Consider the following 19,298-nt stretch of genomic DNA (forward strand, 5'->3'; position numbering starts at 1 on the left):
CCACAAGATGTCTCCGTGGGGCCCTGCTAGAAAGTGGTTTTCATCTGTTAAAGTTTCTTAAAGTTTCTAAGATGTGAATTAAACCGTTGCCCTTTCCCTCTGACCTGCTGCTCGTTCTCCCATCGTGTGTGAAGGCAGCTTTTTTTTTCTCTCTGATTTGCTCCCTCTGGTGTTTTCTGGAGATTTGCTCAGCCCACTTTGCCGTCAAGCGTGGAATCCCCCACGAGAAGGTCTCTGCTGCCCTCTAGTGGCCATTGCCTATCACTCAGCCCCCACCCTCCCTGAGGGGCAGAAATCTGGAAAGACTTTGCAGCTTCTCCTTGTCCTAGAAGCGTTGGGGTCTCCAGACAGAGCCAACTGGCCAGATGAGGAGATTTAGTTTAAGGAACTGGCTCAAGTGATTGTGGAGGTTGGCAAGTCCGAATCCACGGGTCCAGAAACCCAGGCAAGAGCGAACACTGCAGTCTGGAGGCAGGATCACTCCCTCTCCAGGAAGCCTCAGTCCTGCGCTTACCGTGGCCCAGCGACTGGGTGAGGCCCGCCCCCGTCCAGTGCCCTCTCCTTTACTTAAAGTCAACTGCAGATGTGGCCACACCTACCTGGGACCTTCACAGCAATACACACTCCTGCTGGATGAAATGAGTGGATTCGACAGCCCAACTGACCATCGCAGCTGGTTAACTGGAAAGATGACATTTTAAAGTGAAATGTTGGGGTCTCCAATGATGCTTCCCTGCTGGAAGCACGCGCGCATGCGCACACACACACACACACCCTTTGCTAAGAAAAGGAGTCTGTTGTGGTTTCTGAGCGTGTGAGGAGCGAATGAGGACACAGGCTGTCACAGGGCCCCCCGAAGATGTTAGTTATTATTATTACTATAATATGAGAATTACCTGCGTGAGTCCTTAATTAAGTTGGAGAGAGACAGAGAGACCAAGGGAAAGAGGGTGGGGGAGGGGGAGAGTAAGAGAGAGGAGGGAGGGGCATCATGCATTAGGGGTAGAATGAAGGCCGGGGCCACCTTGAGCTTTTCTCCAAAGGTGCAGGGAGTGAGGAGCGCAAGGCGCAGGACCACGCTTCGTTCTCTGGCTCAAGCGGAGACGTAGAACAGCGAGGTGAGGGGAGCCCAGTAAGGTCGGGGTGCCTTGCATATGCTAAATGCCGCTTTGAGTTTTCAGGGCATGAGAAAGTTCCTGGTGGGCTGTTCAGCGGGCAGCAGGCATCTGCAGAGAGGCGGGGAGGTGTGATTGGGCGTGGCTAGTGGCTCCGCTCCCCCGGGGGCGGACGAGATGGCTCAGGAGGGTAAGATGGGCCTAGACGCCCCGAGGCGGGCGAGGCGGAGCCGGACAGGGCCGAGCGAGGGCGCTGTTTGGCAATGGCCCGGTGCGGCTGACCCCAGACGCCGTGGCTGGAAAGTCCAGTGGGAGGGGAGGGAACAGAGAGGGCGGAAAGGCCACTTGTTGGCAAAGTTCTTGTACGAAGGGGTGTAGAGAGGAGAAGTAAGAAAGTCAGTTGGGAAGAATTTCTCCATAAGGAGAGGCTGCTTCGTTGAAGCTGCTAGGAGGAGTGTGTGGGGTGAAGAGACGGAGCGGAGATGCTGGCTGGGTCGAGGCCCTGAGAAGCTGCCAAGGAGGAGGTCAGGAACCCCCACAGGAGGGCGCCTTGGGTCTTCTTTGTCGTGGGCACTTCTTGACACGGAGGGGGCTCCGGGAAGCTTTGCATGAGGGAGTTAACCAACCAACGGGGTAATAAAAAGTATAAGGTACAGGCCTGGCCAGTGTGGTTCAGTTGGTTGAGCACCATCTTGTGCACAGAAGGGTCGCCGGTTCGATTCCCAGTCAGGGCACATGCCTAGGTTGTGGGTTCAGTCCCGGTCGGGGTACATACGGGAGGCAACTGATCGATGTTTCTCTTTCTCTCTCCCCCCACTTCCTCTCTAAAATCAGTAAGAAAACGTATTTTTAAAAAAGATAAGGTACGGTCCTTTCTCTCTAGGAGCTGGCCTTTCAGGAGAGACGAGAGGAAGCCCAGGGGAGTGTTCGTGGCAAGTGGGCACAGAGGAGGAGGGTGTGGGAGCTGCGGGATTGGAGGAGGGACCAGCTCAGAGTGGAGAGGAGGGGGACGGGCCTGAAGGCCAGCCTGCCCCTATGGGAGGGTGAAGCACAGCCAGCTGTGGGTCGGGGGGTTCTCTTAGGACCCTGCGTGAGAATCCTGGGGCTGCCATATGCACTGCCCCAACCTGGGAGCTCACAACAGGGACGGATCCTCTCCCAGTTCTGGGGGCCAGAAGTCCCAAATCCAAGTGTCAGCAGAGCCACAGCCCTCTGACGGCGCTAGGGGAGGACCACCAGGCAATCCCTGGTGCTTCTTGGCTTGTGGCCACATCCCTCCGGTCTCTGCCCCTGTTGTCACATGGCCGTCTTCCCCTTGTGTCTCTGCTTTCTCTTCTGTGAGGACCCCAGTCAACCTTGCTCACCCCGCTCCGTGTGACTCAGCTCGGCCACTTACAGCTGCAAAGATCCCCTTTCCAGATAAGGCCGCTTTCTAAGGCTCTGGCGGATGGGCGGGTGGACATCTGGGGGACGCTATTCAACACAGTGCAGCCCCCAAGAGTGGTGGAGCTGAGAGCGTCAGAGGGGTTTGACCAGGAACAGGGACAGCTGAGCAGCACAGAGCAGGGGCACAGGAGCCCCTTCCCCGCCACACAGGATGAGCCACAGGGGACTGGTCAGGCCACCGGGTGGGGAGCCAGGGGAGGTGGTGTGGCCCAAACAATGCAAGGACAGCAGGAAGCAGCTGAGTTACTTCTACACATGACTCAGCACCTGAGGGGAGCGCCAGGTGCAGTGAGGTGTGGGGAGGAGGCTGACAGCCAGCACAGGACGGGGGGTGATGGGACCTGGCCCTGGGGACCCATCCCACCCTGGCCTCCACATAAGGAACAGCAGCCCCTGTCCTTTAACCCTCACACCAAGGACGGAGTTCAGCTGACAATGAGACAAGTAGGTGTTGCCATGATCTCATGGTGCAGAAGACTGATGCCCAGAGAGATCAGGTGACTGGCTCAAGGTCACACCAGGCTGGGGGCTGGGATTTGAACCCGTGTTTTGCTGACTCTGAAGTCTTTCCATTTCTACATGCTTATTTATTCAAGGCTCTTCATTATGAAGACCTCCAGGGAACAGGATCTACAGTGAGTCTCACAGGGCGACAGTCACTCACCTTCTGCTACCTGTTTCTCCCACACCTGCCCCTCTTCCCGCCTGATCTCTCAGCACTGCTGTGGTTACTAGTTTCTCTTTTCTTTCCTTGAGATACAATGTAAACACACGGAAGTGTACACGGTTAGTAAAAGGTACTGTAGCAAATCACTACGATGTTAGATGTGCTGTTACATTGTCTTCCTTTCGTGTTATCTCTATTTTCTTACTTTTCTAACAAGGAATGAGTAGTTTTTATAATAAGGAGGATAAACAGTAAAATGATGACAATGTTTAAAATGTTCCTTTGGGCTGATGCCCTGTCCCCTCCATTCAGCTCAAAGCCTCGAGACTCCCCAGTTCCCTCCCCGCTTTTCCACACCCCATCCGGAGTAACCAGATCTCCTAGGGTCCTGCCAGCCCTCCTGGAAGGAAGAGGGGCCTCTGCATGCAGGGCCCATACACAGCGGGGCTCAGGGCTGAGTCCCATGCAAGCTGTCCTACATCCAATCCCTGCCACCTCCTGGGGCCCACAAGAACCTCCACCTTCAAGGGGAGATTGGGGGCCTCTCTGGGACTGCCCTGAGCCAATGCAAGGCTGGGCAGGCCCTCCTAACCCCCTGGGAGTGGCTGGCCTGGGGAGAGGTTGCCAGGCAACCAGCAGTGTCTCCTCCCAGGGCTACTGTGAGTGGCCACGTTGCCCAGCAACCAGGTGGCAGCGTCCCCTGAGCCAGGACCACGCAGCTGTGCCCAGCCCTGCCCTGCCTCTCACAGGCCAGCAGGACCCCTGGGGCCCTGTCCTTATTCCCCAAGACCAGGACACCTGGTGCCTCTGGTCACAATGAACGTGGTTCTCTTCAGGTAAGTGGCCCTGGCTGGGAGGTAGGGAGAGGCAGGCTGGGTTTGCAGGACCCCATGCACCAAGGTGAATGGGGTACTCCATGGGGATGGAGGTAGGGAGGGGGAGTGATGCGTGAGCTTCTTCCACACCCCGTTCGCCTCAAGGTCAAGAGGCTTCTCCAGCGTTACTGCCACAGCTCTGGGGCAGCCACATTCACAGGGTCCATCCCCAACTTCCCTTCAGGCTTCAAAGCCACACCAGGCACCACCCCCTCTGTGGAATTGTCCCAACCCCACTCTCTCCGGCCTGCGTCTATCACTCCTCTCTCACAACCTGCAGGCCCCTTACCCCTTGTTTCCACGCCTGGTCCCTCTGAGGGCGCAAACCTGAGGTGTCTCTGAATCGTCCGAGGCACTTTTTGAAAACTGCAGCCCCCTGGGCCTCCCTCACAGGGATTCTGGTTCATAAATCTGGGCGGGGGGCCTGGGAAACCACGTGCTTAACTTGGGCCTCAGGTGATTCTGATGGGGGGTGGGGAGGTTCCGAGGACTCCCTCCCCGTGCAGAGGCTGATGCCTCATGCAGCTGTGTGACCTTGAGCAAGACACTTCACCTCTCTGGGCCTCAGTTTACTCATTTTCAAAATTGTTTTCTTTACTGATTTGAGAGAGAGAGAAGGGGAGAGAGATAGAAGCATCAATGAGAGAGAACATCGATTGGCCGCCTCCTGCATGACCCCCACTGGGCATCAGGCCCACAACCTGGGCACGTGCCCCGACCAGGAATTGAACCAGCAACCTCTTGGTGCATGGGTTGACGCTCAACCACTGAGCCACACCGGCCGGGCAGTTTACTCATTTTTTTTAAAATAGTGACAGTAACGGTGCTTACTTGGGTAATGCGTGCGGAGTGTTTTGCAAGCTGTGGCGTGGTGCAGAGTTAGGGCTTGTTAGGAGGAGGACGAAGGGCCCTCCTCACCGTTTCCAGCTTTAGGGATGTGACTGGAGGGTTGCACAGGGGACTTTGGTCAACTGGAGAGAGTCAGGGAGGCCCTGGGGACAGGGGCTGGGAGCTGGGGTAGACAGCCTGAGGGAGGTGAGTGCCCAAGGCTCTTTAGGGGAGACTAAATTCAGTGGGTCCTTCACTCATTCAGCACCCTCCCATCGAAGGTCCGCGATGTTCAGGCCCCAGGCCCCAGCGCACACAGCGCCCGGCCCAAGACTGGAGGGCGAGAGAAGCCAAGCAGGCAGCCAGTGATCGGGGACATGCAGGAAGGACGAACTAAAGCTTCAGGGCTGGGGGAGGGAGGGATGAATGGAGGGAAACTGCTCTCTATGACACTGTGACAGTGGCATGCATTTGTCAAAACCCACAGAATGCACAACCCTAACAGTGAACCTAATGTGAATGATGGATTTCAGTGAATAATGTATCACTGTTGGCTCCTCTTTTGTAACAAACGTCGTCCAGCTACGCACGATCTTACGATGTTACTGACGGAAAACGCGTGTGCTCAGGGAGCGGGTACAGGGGAACCTGCCGTGCTTTCCACTCTTGTTCTGTAAACCTAAAACCGGTCTCCCAGAAAGTTCAATGAAGAAAAAAACTTCAGGGTTCGGAGGAGGAGGTGAAGATAGAAAAGAGGGACTGTCAGAAGGAAGAGACCATGGCAGCCAGGGCATAAACAGTAACTCCCAGGGAGACAAAACAAGCCCCCTAAGGGGTTGCAGGGAAGGAGACTCGGGTTTGGAGCCAAACCCGCATCGGTGGTCCTACCTGGCCACTGGCCAGCTCTGCGACCCAGGGATCTCCCAAATCAGTCTTGATGGGCTGACACCTAACCTTGAGAGTTGTCCCAGGGACCCGACGTCTGCCATGGTGCTCACCACCGAGGAGGAAGGTGATGGGTGGGTGAGCCTGTGACGCAGACCAGGTGCCCCCTCAGGCCCCCGCCTCCCCAGGGACAGCCAGGCGAGGGTGATGGAGAACACCGTGACCAACGCAGAGAAGTACTTTGGCCAGTTCTGCTCGCTGCTGGCTGCCTACACCCGAAAGACAGCCCGGCTTCGGGACAAGGCCGACCAGCTGGTCAAGCAGCTCATCGACTTCGCCAACACCGAGAGCCCCGGGATGCGGGCCGCCATGAGGAACTTCGCCGAGGACCTGGCCAAAGTGCAGGATTACCGGCAGGCCCAGGTGAGCGGGCTGCGGAGCATCCAGCCCATTGCAGGGGGTGGGGGTGGCCAGAGGGGCGGGGCAGCCCTCGAAGGGTCACAGCCAATGGACATCTCCTCCCACGGCGGCGTCTATAGGACGGAGAGCGGTGGACAGGCAAGGAGACCCAGGGAACCCGTCCTGAGCCCATTCCCAGGGCCAGGGAAGGGACGGACATCCTGGGGCTGAGGCCAAGGGGGCTGCAGCGTGTTAAGAAAATAATTAGAAATAAAAATCTCCTGCCAGCCCCCAAAGCTGTCTATGGTCGTAGCAAAGAACAAAACAGCTTTTCTACTAAATGAGCATTAAACCAGACCGATGCGTGCGCAGGAGATCCGATTAGTGATGGTGGAGACAGACAGGAAGCTGCCCCCTGCCTAGCCGGGCAGCAAGAACGCTCACGGGCGCGGCTCCAGGTTCTGCAGACGGGGTGGCTGGTCCTCGGCCAGGGGATGCGGCCCCGTTTGTCACGTTTATCATGCGGGACTTCCTCATTCCACCTGGTGGTGCGCAGCCACCTGTGCCAGCTAATGGTCGTTATGCAGAGGAAAAGTCGAACCTCTCACGCCTGGATGGCAGGCAGGTGCCTAGAGCTTGGAGCCGGGCACCAGGGCGCAACTCCGGAGAGGAGACACTGCCTTCCTGGGCCGTGTTTGCACTTCAAAGACCAGACTGCCGGCTCCTGGGTTGTAAAACCCACAGGAGGCTTCTTTAGCTTTGAAAAAGGTAACCTTTAGATACATCTCCAAAGGACAGAGAATGGACTCACAGTGGCAAGTTTTCTAAGAGAAATGCTTTAGGGAAAGGGAAGGAAAATCCCTTTCCCTTTTGGCCCTGGGTAAATTTTTTTTTTTAGATTTGTGTTTACCATTACAAGGGTCGTAAGCCTCAGTGGAGAAGGAAGGGGCTGGGGGGGGCGGGGTTGGGGGTTGGGGAGAGGGTGGGGTGCAGTTCCCCTGGCCCACCCGGTGAGCCAGGTTTTCAGGGAGCCCATCCTCAAGGTATCAGCCTCACCTGGAAGCTTGTTAGAAATGCAGAGTCTTGGGCCACACTCTGGACCTGCTGAGTCAGAATCTTTGGGGTGGCACCTGGCAATCAGGTTTTCAGGAACCCTTGGGGGGCACTCCTAGGCCTGATCTAGGGTGACACTTCTTTTCGTTGTTGTTGTTAATCCTCACCCAAGGATATTTTTCCATTGATTTTTAGAGAGAGTGGAAGGGAGGGAGGAAGAGAGAGAGAGAGAGAGAGACATCGATGTGAGAGAGACACATTGATTGGCTGCCTCCCACACAGTCAGGGGCCAGGGATTGAACCTGAAACCCAGTACTTGCCCTTGACCAAGAATCAAACCAGCAGCCCTTCTGTCTGTGGGCTGACACTCTAACTGCTGAGACAAACCGGCCAGGGCCAAGGTGACACTTCTTTATTCTGAACAGTGCTGGGCATGGGGTAAGCCCTTAACATGAGCGTTCATTGTGCTCACCATTCCTGATATTGTTTATTAAAGTCTCTAGTATTAGGCTTGGCACGTAGACCCTGGCTCAGCGGTGTGTGGCATCCCCCTCGCCGACCCTGCTGGGTTCCTGAGGGCTACATGCACAGTCAGCTCCGAATCCCAGGCTATTTAGTGTTCCAAGCAGGTTTATATAGTCTCCTAACTGAGATCCAAGGGCAGCTGGGGGAACTAAAATAGCAACAGGTCCCCTTCCTGTTCCCATCCCTGGGTGGGTACAGTCATTATACCCATTTTACAGGCAAGGAAACGAGGCTCAGCGAGATGAAATGATTGCCCAAGCCCTTGGGAGGCAGAGCCCTGAGCCCAGGCTGGTGCTCCCACCCCTAAGGGTGAGGGAGGGTGTCCCATGCTCTCCTGTCCCTCCCCCCGCCCCACGCCCCCGTGAGGACGACGCTGGAAAGCCAGGCTGCGTAGTCTCCAGCCATCTCCCTGGCTCTGTCCCCTCTGATTCTCTGCGTGTCTGTGCTCCCCCAGGTCGAGAGGCTGGAGATGAAGGTGGTCAACCCCCTGAAGCTCTACGGGCCTCAGATAAAGCGGACGCGGGTGAGTGAGGGCACCGCACTGGGGGGTGGGCAGTGTCTGGGGCTGGCTGCGCTGGAGCCCCAGGAGACAGCCCTCCTTCTTCTGGTAGGCCGAGATCAAGAAATGCAAACGTGCCCGGAATAACGAGATCAAACAACTGGAAAAGCTGGAGAAGTTGAGGCAGACGTCGCCTTCAGATAGGCAAATAATCGTATCCTTCCTTCCGGGAGCTGGGCCTTGGGCTGGGGGCCAGGGTGACCGGTGGTCACGGCGCCCTCTGGTGGGGGCTGCTGGTTAACCTGTCTCCTTAACAACACTTCTCAGTCCCAGGTGAGGGTCACCTGTGTCTGGGGACGGTAGACTCGCGTGCAGGTAGTGAATGACCTCACAGGTCGGCGAGGTGAGCTTTTCCCTGGGCAGGTGTGTGCCCGGCTCAGGATAGAACCGTCAGGGGTGGTGGGGGTAAGCTGGGGGCCAGGAGCCCTGGGTTCCATCCCACCATTGACACTAATCAACAGGTCAGTAATCACTCCCCTTTTCGGGTTACCTATTCCACACTCACACCGGGCAGGCACTTCTAGATGAGAAACCCAGGCTGAGAAAGGTGTCTTGCCCAAGGTCACAAGGAAGCTAACAGGGCAAAGCCGGAACTCAGCTGAGGGCACGTGACCCTAAAAGCCAGGTTCTTTGTGTGCCTGTGTGAAGTCAGGTCATATAGCTGTCCATCCAAGGAGCCAAGGAATTCGTTAATCAACTTAGGAATGTTCCACATGCGGGAACGAATTATTGTCTGACGTGCACCTGTCATAACAATACCTCAGCAGGTGCCCACTATTTAATTCTCACAACCCTGCAAGGTGGGTCTTATCACTGTCCCCTGTTTACAGGCAAGAAAATCGAGGCTCAGAGAGGTTAGGCGACTTGCATGAGGTCACACAGGTAACAAGCGAATCTGTCTAAGCGGCGTCTGCCTTTTAGCCATGGTCCTATTCAGCTATTTCTTCGATGACCAGATTGGCTAGGGACCCCCAGGAGAGCTGGCCTACCAGCAGGGCGAGGAGACAGAGAATGACCCAGAATGGAACCACCCCCGATACTTTCTCCGGGGCAGGCGGAGACCAGCGTGCAGAAGGCCTCGGTGGACGCCAGCCGTACCACCCACCAGCTGGAGGAGATGTTCGGCGCCTTCCAGAAGCAGAAGCTGAAGGACTTGCAGGTAGGGGTGGTCTGCCCTGTGTTGGAAGTACCGAGGGCTGCCCTGTGTGCCCGTGTGTGTGCGCGCGCACACCTGTAAGAGAGTACGCGCGCATGTGAGTGTGTGAGAGTGTGTGACCTTGTGCCCACTCAGCTCTCGGCACAGTTAATCCCAGCCTAATCCTGGCCTCGGGGGTAGGAGGCCGGCTGCCCAGGGCAGCTGTCCCTCACAGCTGGCCTGCCCGGAAGCCAACATTCAGCAGCCCTGCCCCTGGACACCCAGGCCCTGCTCCCCACCAAAAGAACTTGGCAGAACTTGTCTCCCCCACCCCCCTTTCTTTCCACACAAGGACCCACAGGACTTGCCCTGACTTCCTCCTTTTCTCCACGAAGCTCTAAACGCCTGGGTGCCTTCCCCCTTCCGTCTGGATGCCACCCCAGTGCAGCCCAGAACCCGAACTCAGAGCCCAGCTCTTACAAGGGGGCCTCAGGGCATCAGGGTCTTGAAGGACAAGCTGGTCACACAGGCCCCTGCATCCACTTGGACCCTCTCTTGGTTCATCTTCCAAGTTGCAACCTCAAGGATCTCTCCAAAGGCAGCTCCAATCTGTCACTCCTAGGTTTAACACCCTCCTGTGACTCCCCTTGTTCCAAGGATAAAGGCCTAAATCCTCCCCAAGGCTCCAGAAGCCCCAGCCCAGTCCCCAAGCCTCATCACAGACATTCCACTCCAAGCTCAAGTGCACCAAACCCCTTGGTACCACAGGTCCTTTGCACAGGCTGTGCCCTCTGCCAGGAAGGCTCTCATCTCTCAAGGAAAATTACCTGGACCCATAGACGGGTTCAGCCCTATTCTTTTTTTTTTTTTTATCCTCACCCGAGGATATTTTTCCATTTTTTTTGTACAGATAGAGTGGAAGGGAGAGAGAGGAAGGGAGAGAGAGAGAGAAACGTCGACGTGAAGGGACACATCGAGTGGCTGCCACCTGCACGACCAACCAGGGCCGGGGACAAACTGCAACCGAAGTACGTGCCCTCAGCGGGAACCGAACCCGGGTCTCTCTGGACCGCAGGCCGACGCTCCAACCGCTGAGCCAAACCGGCCAGGGCTTCAGCCCTATTCTTAACACACTCTGCTCTGCTCTCTCTGGGGCAGTTAGCTCAGCAGGACGGATTTATTATATCTTTAATTTACTCGTTAATCTAACAAATATTCGGCTCATACCTACTATGTGCCAGGTGCTATGCCTGAGGCTGGGAACACTACAGCCAGCAAAGCGATGCCCCATCGTAATGGAGATGACATCCTGCCTCATCACAGGCCCCATCCTGCCACGTGCCATTCCCCAGGGAGTGGAGGGTGTGGTGGAGAACTTGGGGTTCCATGCTTGCCTCCCACAGACCCCCTGCCTGTCCTGTCACCTGCTGAGTCCTGGGCACCAGGTCCGGGGCCTGGCACTTGGTGGTACTCAGTATATATTTGGGAAATGAATAAATGAGTGAGCTAACAGTGGTAGTTACTGCTCAAGTATCTAGGTTGCAGGCAGGACTGAGAACCACCAGCTGACCATTGTTAAGCACCTGGTGTTCGAGGCCTGGAAGCAGAGCTCCGAGGGGTGCCAGCGAGAGTGAAGACGCAGCCTCCCTCCATGGTCAGGGGCCACCAGGAGCTGCAGTTTAAAGTGGGCATCCTTAGCCCGACCCATGTGGCTCAGTGGATTGAGCATCGTCCCATGGACGGAGAGGTCCTGGTTCGATTCCCGGTCAGGGCACATGCCGGGGTTGCTGGCTTGATCTAGTAGGGGGCGTGCAGGAGGAGCTGATTGCTGTTTCTCCCTCACTTCGATGTTTCTCTCTCTCTCCCTTCCTTTCTCTCTAAACAAATTGATAAAAATATATTACAAAATAAATAAAGTGGGTATCCTTCAAACTTCTGGGGTCAAGTTGGTAAGGCACACTTAACCGAGCCATTCCCTAAAAAGCCCTCCAAATCTTGAGAGAGAGAAAAAATAATGATTACCACCGATTTGTTTTAGGTCACACTTCTAATAAAATGATCATATTTCCAAAGTAACTGTCCAGCCCCTATAAAAGAATGTAAGTGACGCTTTCCAGCAGGGGTTCACATACCTGAGCATACTTCAGAAGTCACCTGGTGGGCTCCTTAAACCACAGAGCGACAGGCCTGTCCTGGTCCCCCACTCCGTGGGTCTGCGTGCGCTGCAGAATGGGCATTTCTGACCAGCTCCTGGGTGGGGCTGGTGCTGATGCAGGCAGCCCAGACTGAGAGCTAATTGAATTCTAGGGCTCTGTGAACAGGGACGGCCCTGTCCCTCTAGTGCAGATGAATAAACTGAGGCTGGAGAGGATGTCATTTCCCAGGCCCTGCCTGCCAAGCACAGGACGGGAGAAGGCAGGTATTTCCAGCAGCTTTGGGACCCTCTCCTCTGTCTTCTCCCAGGCTGCCTTTCGGTGTTCCGCTGGGTCACCTCCCCCAGGTGCTTCCTATGTTATCTGAAGTGGTGTGTTTCCAAACTGCAGGCTCCTCCCCTGGCACCAAGCCTGTGTCTTGCTAGGGCCCCGAACACAGCAGGAGCTCGTGCTAGGCCCCAAACACAAAGAAGCCTCCACAGGCGCCTGACACACAGTAGGAGCTTGTACTAGGCCCTGCACACAGTAGGAATCTCCTCTCAGGCCTGGCACATAGTAGGAGCTTATCCTAGGCCCTGCACACAATAAGAGCCCCCACTGGGGCCGAACAGGCAATAGGAACTCTGTAAGAGCTTAATGAGCCAAGCTGAACCATCAGATCAAGAGAAGCCAACATCTAATTACATGTTAATGCACTGACTTGTCAGGTTGTGGGGCCTCCGGGCTGAGCCATGTCTGCCAGCAGCACCCCTCCCTCTCCAGGAGGACGCACGCAGCCCGGGGGTGGCTGAGCCTGAAGGTTTGCAGCCACCAACCTGCACACAGCTGTCCTCGAAATGAGAGAAGCAAAGGTGGAGTGGATGAGCCCAGGGTGACCGAGCCAAGGAAAGGAGCCCTTCAGAAAGTCCTCCCTGAAAAACGAGGCCTCTACATTTCTGGAATAATCCCTGCGCGAGGCAGCTTTTGAATGGAATGAATTGTCTGTTCAAACAAACAAATTAAAAATAATACTGACCTGGGACCTGTCCTTGTAAGGACGACTAATCCCCCCTTCCCCCCAACCCCCCGTTTGTCCACATGCGAGGGGACCCCAGGACTCTCCTTCCAACAGAATTGCTATGTGATTCACCACTGCCCTCCCCACAGAACATCTTCTTGGACTTCGTGGGCATCGAGATGGCCTTCCACGCCAAAGCGGTGGAGGTGTATTCCAGCGCCTTCCAGAGCCTGGACAGCTACGACCTGCAGGAGGATCTGGAGGTAGGTCACAAGCGCCCCAGGTGCTGTCTGGTGGCGCGGGGCTGCATTCGCTCTGGGTTGTCTCGATAGAAGTGGTTTTTGTTGGCAGCAGTCTGTAGTTTTTATAATTTTAAAGACTCATTCTGATGAACTGTCTTAAACATCTGCCCCTCAGTGCCAAACCTAGAGATGGCGTATTTCCAAACACTCTATATCTGGAATGTCCACATGTCCGTCATCACTTGGGTGTTTAAAAACAAGCAAATGGCCTCGGCCGGGGTGGCTCAGTTGGCTGAGTGTCGTCCCATGCACCAAGGGGTCATCAGTTCAATTCCAGGTCAGGGCACATGCCCAGGTTTTGGGCTTGGGTCCCAGCAGGGGTTGGGGAGGAGGGGCACATGCAGGAGGCAGCGCATGAGTCAACAATGACACAAAGCCTCTCCAGGCGGATGCGCGCCATTGTTTGATGTTTACGAGGTGCTTGTTACCCTCTGAGCTGATGAAAATCTCCCATGCTCTGCCTCAGTGACCTATGACACGCACCACACCCAGTGGTGTACAACAGCGGTCACTTGTTGGATTACCTTCAGTGTTTCTGGGCTTGGTGAGCTCAGCTGGGTGGTCCTCACTTGGGTTGTGCATCAGTTTTCAGTCAGTCAGTAGCTGGGGGTGGATCCCTTTCAAAGCCTTCCTCACTCATGTCTGGTCACCGATGGCTGTTGTCTGGGTACAGTCTAGGCCACATGATTTGCAGAGCTCAGTGCAAAATGAAAATGTGGGCCTTCTGTTGAATAATTATTAAGAATTTGAAGACAATGACAAGTGGATTCTTTCAGAACTCAAGGCCCTGGACAGCTGCAGGTGCTGCAGACACACAAAGCCCACCCTGTCTGGGTCCTGGGGGGGTCCTGGAGACCGAATACCTGCCCACGTGTCCTGAGCGCCCCCTAGAGGCATCCGGCAGTAATGAGTACGTGGGCCTCCTCACAGCACAGTGCAGGACCAGGAACGGTCCATCCCGAGGCAGAGCCAGGAGGAAACTGTATCACCTTTTGTGACCTAACCTCAGAAGGAACTGAGTGTCACTTCTCCTGCTTTCTGTTCTTAGAAGTGAGTCACTAAAGCCACACTTAAGGGGAGGAGAATTATAATCTAGCGCCCAGTGAGAGACATGTCAAAGAATCTGTAGATAAGCTTTAAAACCACCATATGAGTCCGGCTGGTGTGGTTCAGTGGCTGAGTGTTGACCCATGCACCAAGAGGTTGTCAGTTCGATTCCCAGCCAGGGCACATGCCCAGGTGTGGGCTCAATCCCCAGTGAGGGGCGTGCAGGAGGCGGCCAATCAATGTTCTCTCTTATCAACGTTTCTATCTCTCTCTCCCTCTCACTTCCTCCCTCTCTAAAATCAATAAAGGATCAAACAACCAGTGTTGGCGAGGGTGTGGAGAAAAGGGGACTCTAGTGCACTGCTGGTGGGAATGCAGACTGGTGCAGCCTCTATGGAAAACAATATGGTGTTATCTCAAAAAATTAAAAATTGAACTTCCATTTGACCCAGTGATCCCACTTCTAGGAATATACCCTAAGAAGCCTAAAACACCAATCAGAAAAAATATATGTACCCCCATGTTTGTAGCAGCACTATTTACAATAGCTAAGATCTGGAAACAGCCCAAGTGTCCATCAGTAGACGAATGGATAAAAAAGCTGTGGTACATATACACAATGGAGTACTACGCAGCGGTAAGAAAGAAAGATCTCTTATCCTTTGAGACGACATGGAGGGCCCTGGAAAGTATCATCCTAAGTGAAACAAGCCAAACAGAGAAAGACAAGTTTCATATGATCTCACTTATTTGTGGAATATAATGAACATAACAGTCTGAGGAAGGGGGTAGTCCCAGAGATGCGGAAGTGGGGTACAGATTGACAATCCCCTAAAGAGGGGGGGTGGTGGGGGAGAGATAAACCACAGAACTTATATGCATGTATGCATGAACAGTGGACATGGACCACAAACTGGGGAAAGGGCATGGAGGGAGGGGAAGGAGGGAATCAGTGGGGGAAAAAGGAGAAACACCTGTAACAAAAATTAATTAATAAAAGAAAATCAATGAAGGAAAAAAAAATTAAAACCACCCTATGAGGTTAAAGGCAGATCCATGGTCTCTCCTGCATCCACTCATCTGATACTCCTTAGTGGTGAGGGTGATCTCTCCTTCTGTGTGACTGGATGTATTACTTAGCCTCCGTGGGCCTCAGTTTCCCCATCTATAAAGCAGATGATACTGCACACTGAAGGGGCTGTTGCAGATCATACAGCATGACGAACAGGAGGTTCCCAGGTAGGTCGGTGCAGGTGGGGACTCTGGCAGTGTCAGCTTGTCCCACCATCTTCCCACTCCCACCCCATCTCTGTTTCCTGGTTGGATCTAACCCACCCGAGTCTCTCCACGGCAGGATTTTAGATCCAAGATGTGCAGAGTTTATGGACATTACAACGCTCGGCCACTCACGAACACTCCCTCCGCAGCTGGCCCGTGGCCTCTCCCCTGCCAGGTGAGCACTGGGGATGGGGCTATTAAATCTGTGACAAAGTGATGTGACTCGGGGGAGGCCACCTGAGAACACGGGTTTGAAAGAAGACGCTGAGAAGGAGGTGCTGCGGGAGAGTCAGCCCTGATTTACCTGGAAGAGGAATCAATAAATGCAGCACCCGGCGGTGCGCCGCCACGTGTCCTGAGCGCCCCCTAGAGGCATCCGGCAGTAATGTGTACTCGAGAAGCGAGGGCTCTGCATGGTCACCTCCTGCACCACCCACCCCACCCTCCGTGGGTTTCAGAAGTCAGCCTTCAGGAAAGTCATATGGCGTGTAAACTACAAGTGACCTCACAAGCCCAACGAGGCCTGTGATCAGGCACATTTATACTTCTGCAGGGAAACCTCTGCGTATTTAACTGAGTAGCATAAATAAAGACTTGAAACAGCCTGGTGCCAATAGGGTAGGTTCAGTCACCCAGTGGGTGGGAGGAGGGGAGAGCCCGCCCCACAGTGTGGAGGGGGCAGGAGGTGTCTCTTGGCTTTCTGAATAATTCTTGCCAAAGGCAGTGGAGGAAGGATGGCCCCAGCCAGGCTGACTGGATCCAAATGCACTGCTCCCAAGCTGAGTGACCTTGGGAAAGTTTCTTACCCTCTCTGTGCCTTAGATTCCTTACTTTCCTTACTGCAAAATAAGGCTAGTAACAGCACCCTCTTCGTAGGGCTGTGGTATTAGGTGAACAGATCTACACAAAGCATTCAGAAAACGCTCACTACTTGTGACTATCATTATCATTGATGCTGTTGCTGTGGTGATGATGATGATTTTTATCATCTAGAGCTCTCAGAGCACCATACGGAGCCAGAGAAAAGAAGAGGAGGTGAGTGAGGACGACTCTGCTGAGGAAGACCCAGAGGAGGACCTCAGGGGATGGGGCGGGGACTCCATCAATAGGACAAGAACTCCCCAGTCGGAAAACTAGGGGCCAACCCTGGATGCTTGGGGGGGGACTCTGCTGTGTACCCTTGGCAAGTCATGCGTCCCCTGAGCTAGAGTCTCCTCATCTGTACAACAGGGACAATAGCACTCACCTCCCAGGTCACTCTGGGGATCAATGTGCCCAGCATGGTGCCTGGTGCATAGTAGGTGTTCAATAAACATGGGGTGCATCCCAACCTGACCTGTGCTCTCATTTCCCACTTATGACCTGGGGACTCCAGTGTTTAAACAATGTGTGTGCAGTGGTGTCCAAATTCCCTCTTTATCAGGACACCAGCCCCATGGGAGTAAGGGTCTGCCCTATCCAGGATGACCCATCCTAACTGATTACACATAAGACTCTATTTCCAAACAAGGCCACATTCTGAGGCCCTGGAAGTTAGGACTTCAACATGTAAGTTGATTCATCCCATGACACATGAACATGGTGTGCAGGGATGACCTTGGGACTGGGGACACATCACAGAAGTCCAGGAAAGTGGAGGGGTGATGCAGGTGAAGGAAGGGGTGGGTACATGATGTTCTCATCAGCAAAAAGGGGAACACAAAACTTTCATCATGGGATCACCACAGGATGAACATCCTCATCACAGTGACTTTTATTACCTGAAATTCAGCTCCGTAGCACCTCCTTGGGGAAGCCCACCTCGATTCCGCCCAGGAGGACATTCCAAAATATAACTAAAACATTCTATATTTTCTATATGATAGATAACTTATAAAGTAACACGTTCATAGATGTATTATGTTACACAGTCACATTTCGACTGTATATTTTATCTCATACTTCATACTTCATACTATTAGCATATATATGTGCATACACATATAAATTTTTTTTTTTTTTTTAACTTCAGCTATGCCCCAACCTCATTGATAGTTTCTGAAAAAAGAAAAATGACTTTACTTATTCACCTGGTGTCCTGATGGTGCCTGGCACATAGTAGGTGCTCATGAAATGTAAGTTGACTGTGCGTGGGGCCTCTCCCCTCCCGCTCTGGCCCCACCATGCTCACAGACCAACTGTTCCTCAGTACGGGGTTGCACAGTTGGCAAAGAGCCTTTCTCATCACTATCTCCTGGGGGGTCGCTTGGGAAGTGGCAACACAATTTCTAACTTCTCTATTTCGGGGCCCAGGAGGTAGAAGGTGGGGTGCGCAGGGCCAGAAGCAGCATGGATTTCAGGGCCTCTCTGAGCCATTGGATTAGATGGTGTTCCTCCCCGTGCATCCCTTGCTTTTTCCCTCCTCGTCACTGAGCACACTCAACCCACGGCTCCACAAGCAATCTGTGCAGATGTCTGCATACAAGAGTAAAGAGACAGTGCCACAGTGACTTCTCGTGACATTAAAAGATGGCTTCATGCCCTGGCCGGTTTGGCTCAGCGGTTAGAGCGTCCGCCTGCGGTCCGGAGAGACCCGGGTTCAGTTCCCGCTAAGGGCACGTACCTCGGTTGCAGTTTGTCCCCGGCCCTGGTTGGTCGTGTGGGTGGCAGCCACTCGATGTGTCCCTTTCACATCGATGTTTCCCTCTCTCTCTCTTCCTCTCTCTCCCTCCCACACTGTCTGTACAAAAAATGGAAAAATGTCCTCGGATGAGGATTAAAAAAAAAAAAAAAAAAAAATGGCTTCATGAGCAAGACCCTCTTCCCGAAGACGAGAAGGGGTGAGATGCTTTTTTTTTTAGAGCAACAGAGCATTTCTGGTGCTGCAGCAGGAGAGAGCCTGGTGGCATGCAGGAGTGTTCAGCACGAATTTGCAGAGAAAAACCATCACTCAGGGTGTCCCAGAAATGTTAGTGCAGTTTTAAGCTTTGATAGAGTCAGAAGTAAAAAAGTTGCAACTTGCAAAGAAACATTTGAAAGCCTCATTATTTACATTGCTTTTATATTTGGTTTTGTGAATTTTGAATACTACATTTTAAATTTGTTCCTGTAAATTTTAAACAGGAAACTTTGGTTCTTTTTCTTTCTTTTTTCATTAATGGGCAGGACCCTACCTATGGGTGCACATCCCTGGGTTTGTTCCTCATTGGGAAGACTAGGGAATGGATTGGACAGTGACATGCACAACCCCGCCATTTGCAAAGTATGTTTGCATATACTGCATTTGGTTCTCACGGGAATCTTCCAGGAGAGGTGATGATTTCCTTCCCGTTTTACAGATGAAGAAACTGAGGATCAAACAACGATCTGGCAGAAGGTTATAGGGAAGGTGGGACAGGACCTGGGCCCAATGCCCTGCCCTGCTCTGCAGGGTTCTGCTGCCCATCGGAGGGGTCCTTCCTCTTCCCTGGAGCTGCCTCTGAATCTAGCCCTGAGCTACTACTGCGGGTGGGAGCCTCCTAGCACCAGGGGAAATGTCAGCTGGGGACATCCGCCATGCAGGCTGTGCCTCCGTGTCCGGTTAAGAGGGGGTGGGGTCCTCAAGACTGGGTGAGAGAGCTGGGGACATGGAGGTTGGCTCCCACCCCGCTGGGCACGGGGAGCACATCCCAGCCCACCTCACAGTGTGCGGCAACCTGCCTGCACCTCTGTCCTGGGAACCATCTGCCCCCAAGGCCCCTCAAGCCGAGCCTGCTGCTTCAGGCTTTGGTACCAAGAACTCTCTCCAGGCCCTTTGCTGCTGGGCTCACCTCCCAGACCCGCTTAGGCCAGAGCACTAGAGCGCTGCTGACTTCTCGTCATCGGAAAGAGAGAAAGCCCAAATATCTCACAAAATGCATCTGTCCCACCAAGTTGGAAAGGACCAATGAAGGATCCTGTTTGTATTAGGTAGGAGATGTAATCCGTTTCCATTTACAGCCCCCCCCCCCCCAATGCAAGAGGTGAGCAGCTTGGGCTCAGAGGAAAAGCAGGACCAGGATGCCAGCTGGACGGGG

General features: G+C 53.9%; 1 protein-coding gene across 1 annotated transcript; it reads left to right on the forward strand.

The window, feature by feature from the left end:
• Positions 1-4,044: 4,044 nt before the first annotated feature.
• On the forward strand, positions 4,045-16,401 carry CIBAR2 (CBY1 interacting BAR domain containing 2). The gene is made up of 9 exons (XM_036275126.1): positions 4,045-4,064; positions 6,005-6,239; positions 8,248-8,316; positions 8,405-8,506; positions 8,620-8,625; positions 9,407-9,511; positions 12,787-12,900; positions 15,341-15,439; positions 16,258-16,401. The coding sequence occupies exons 1-9, from the start codon at positions 4,045-4,047 to the stop codon at positions 16,399-16,401; spliced, it is 894 nt and encodes a 297-aa protein (XP_036131019.1).
• The last annotated feature ends 2,897 nt before the right edge of the window (positions 16,402-19,298 follow it).

This window comes from Molossus molossus, unplaced genomic scaffold (assembly GCF_014108415.1).
Source record: "Molossus molossus isolate mMolMol1 unplaced genomic scaffold, mMolMol1.p scaffold_m16_p_21, whole genome shotgun sequence".
NCBI lineage: Eukaryota > Metazoa > Chordata > Mammalia > Chiroptera > Molossidae > Molossus > Molossus molossus.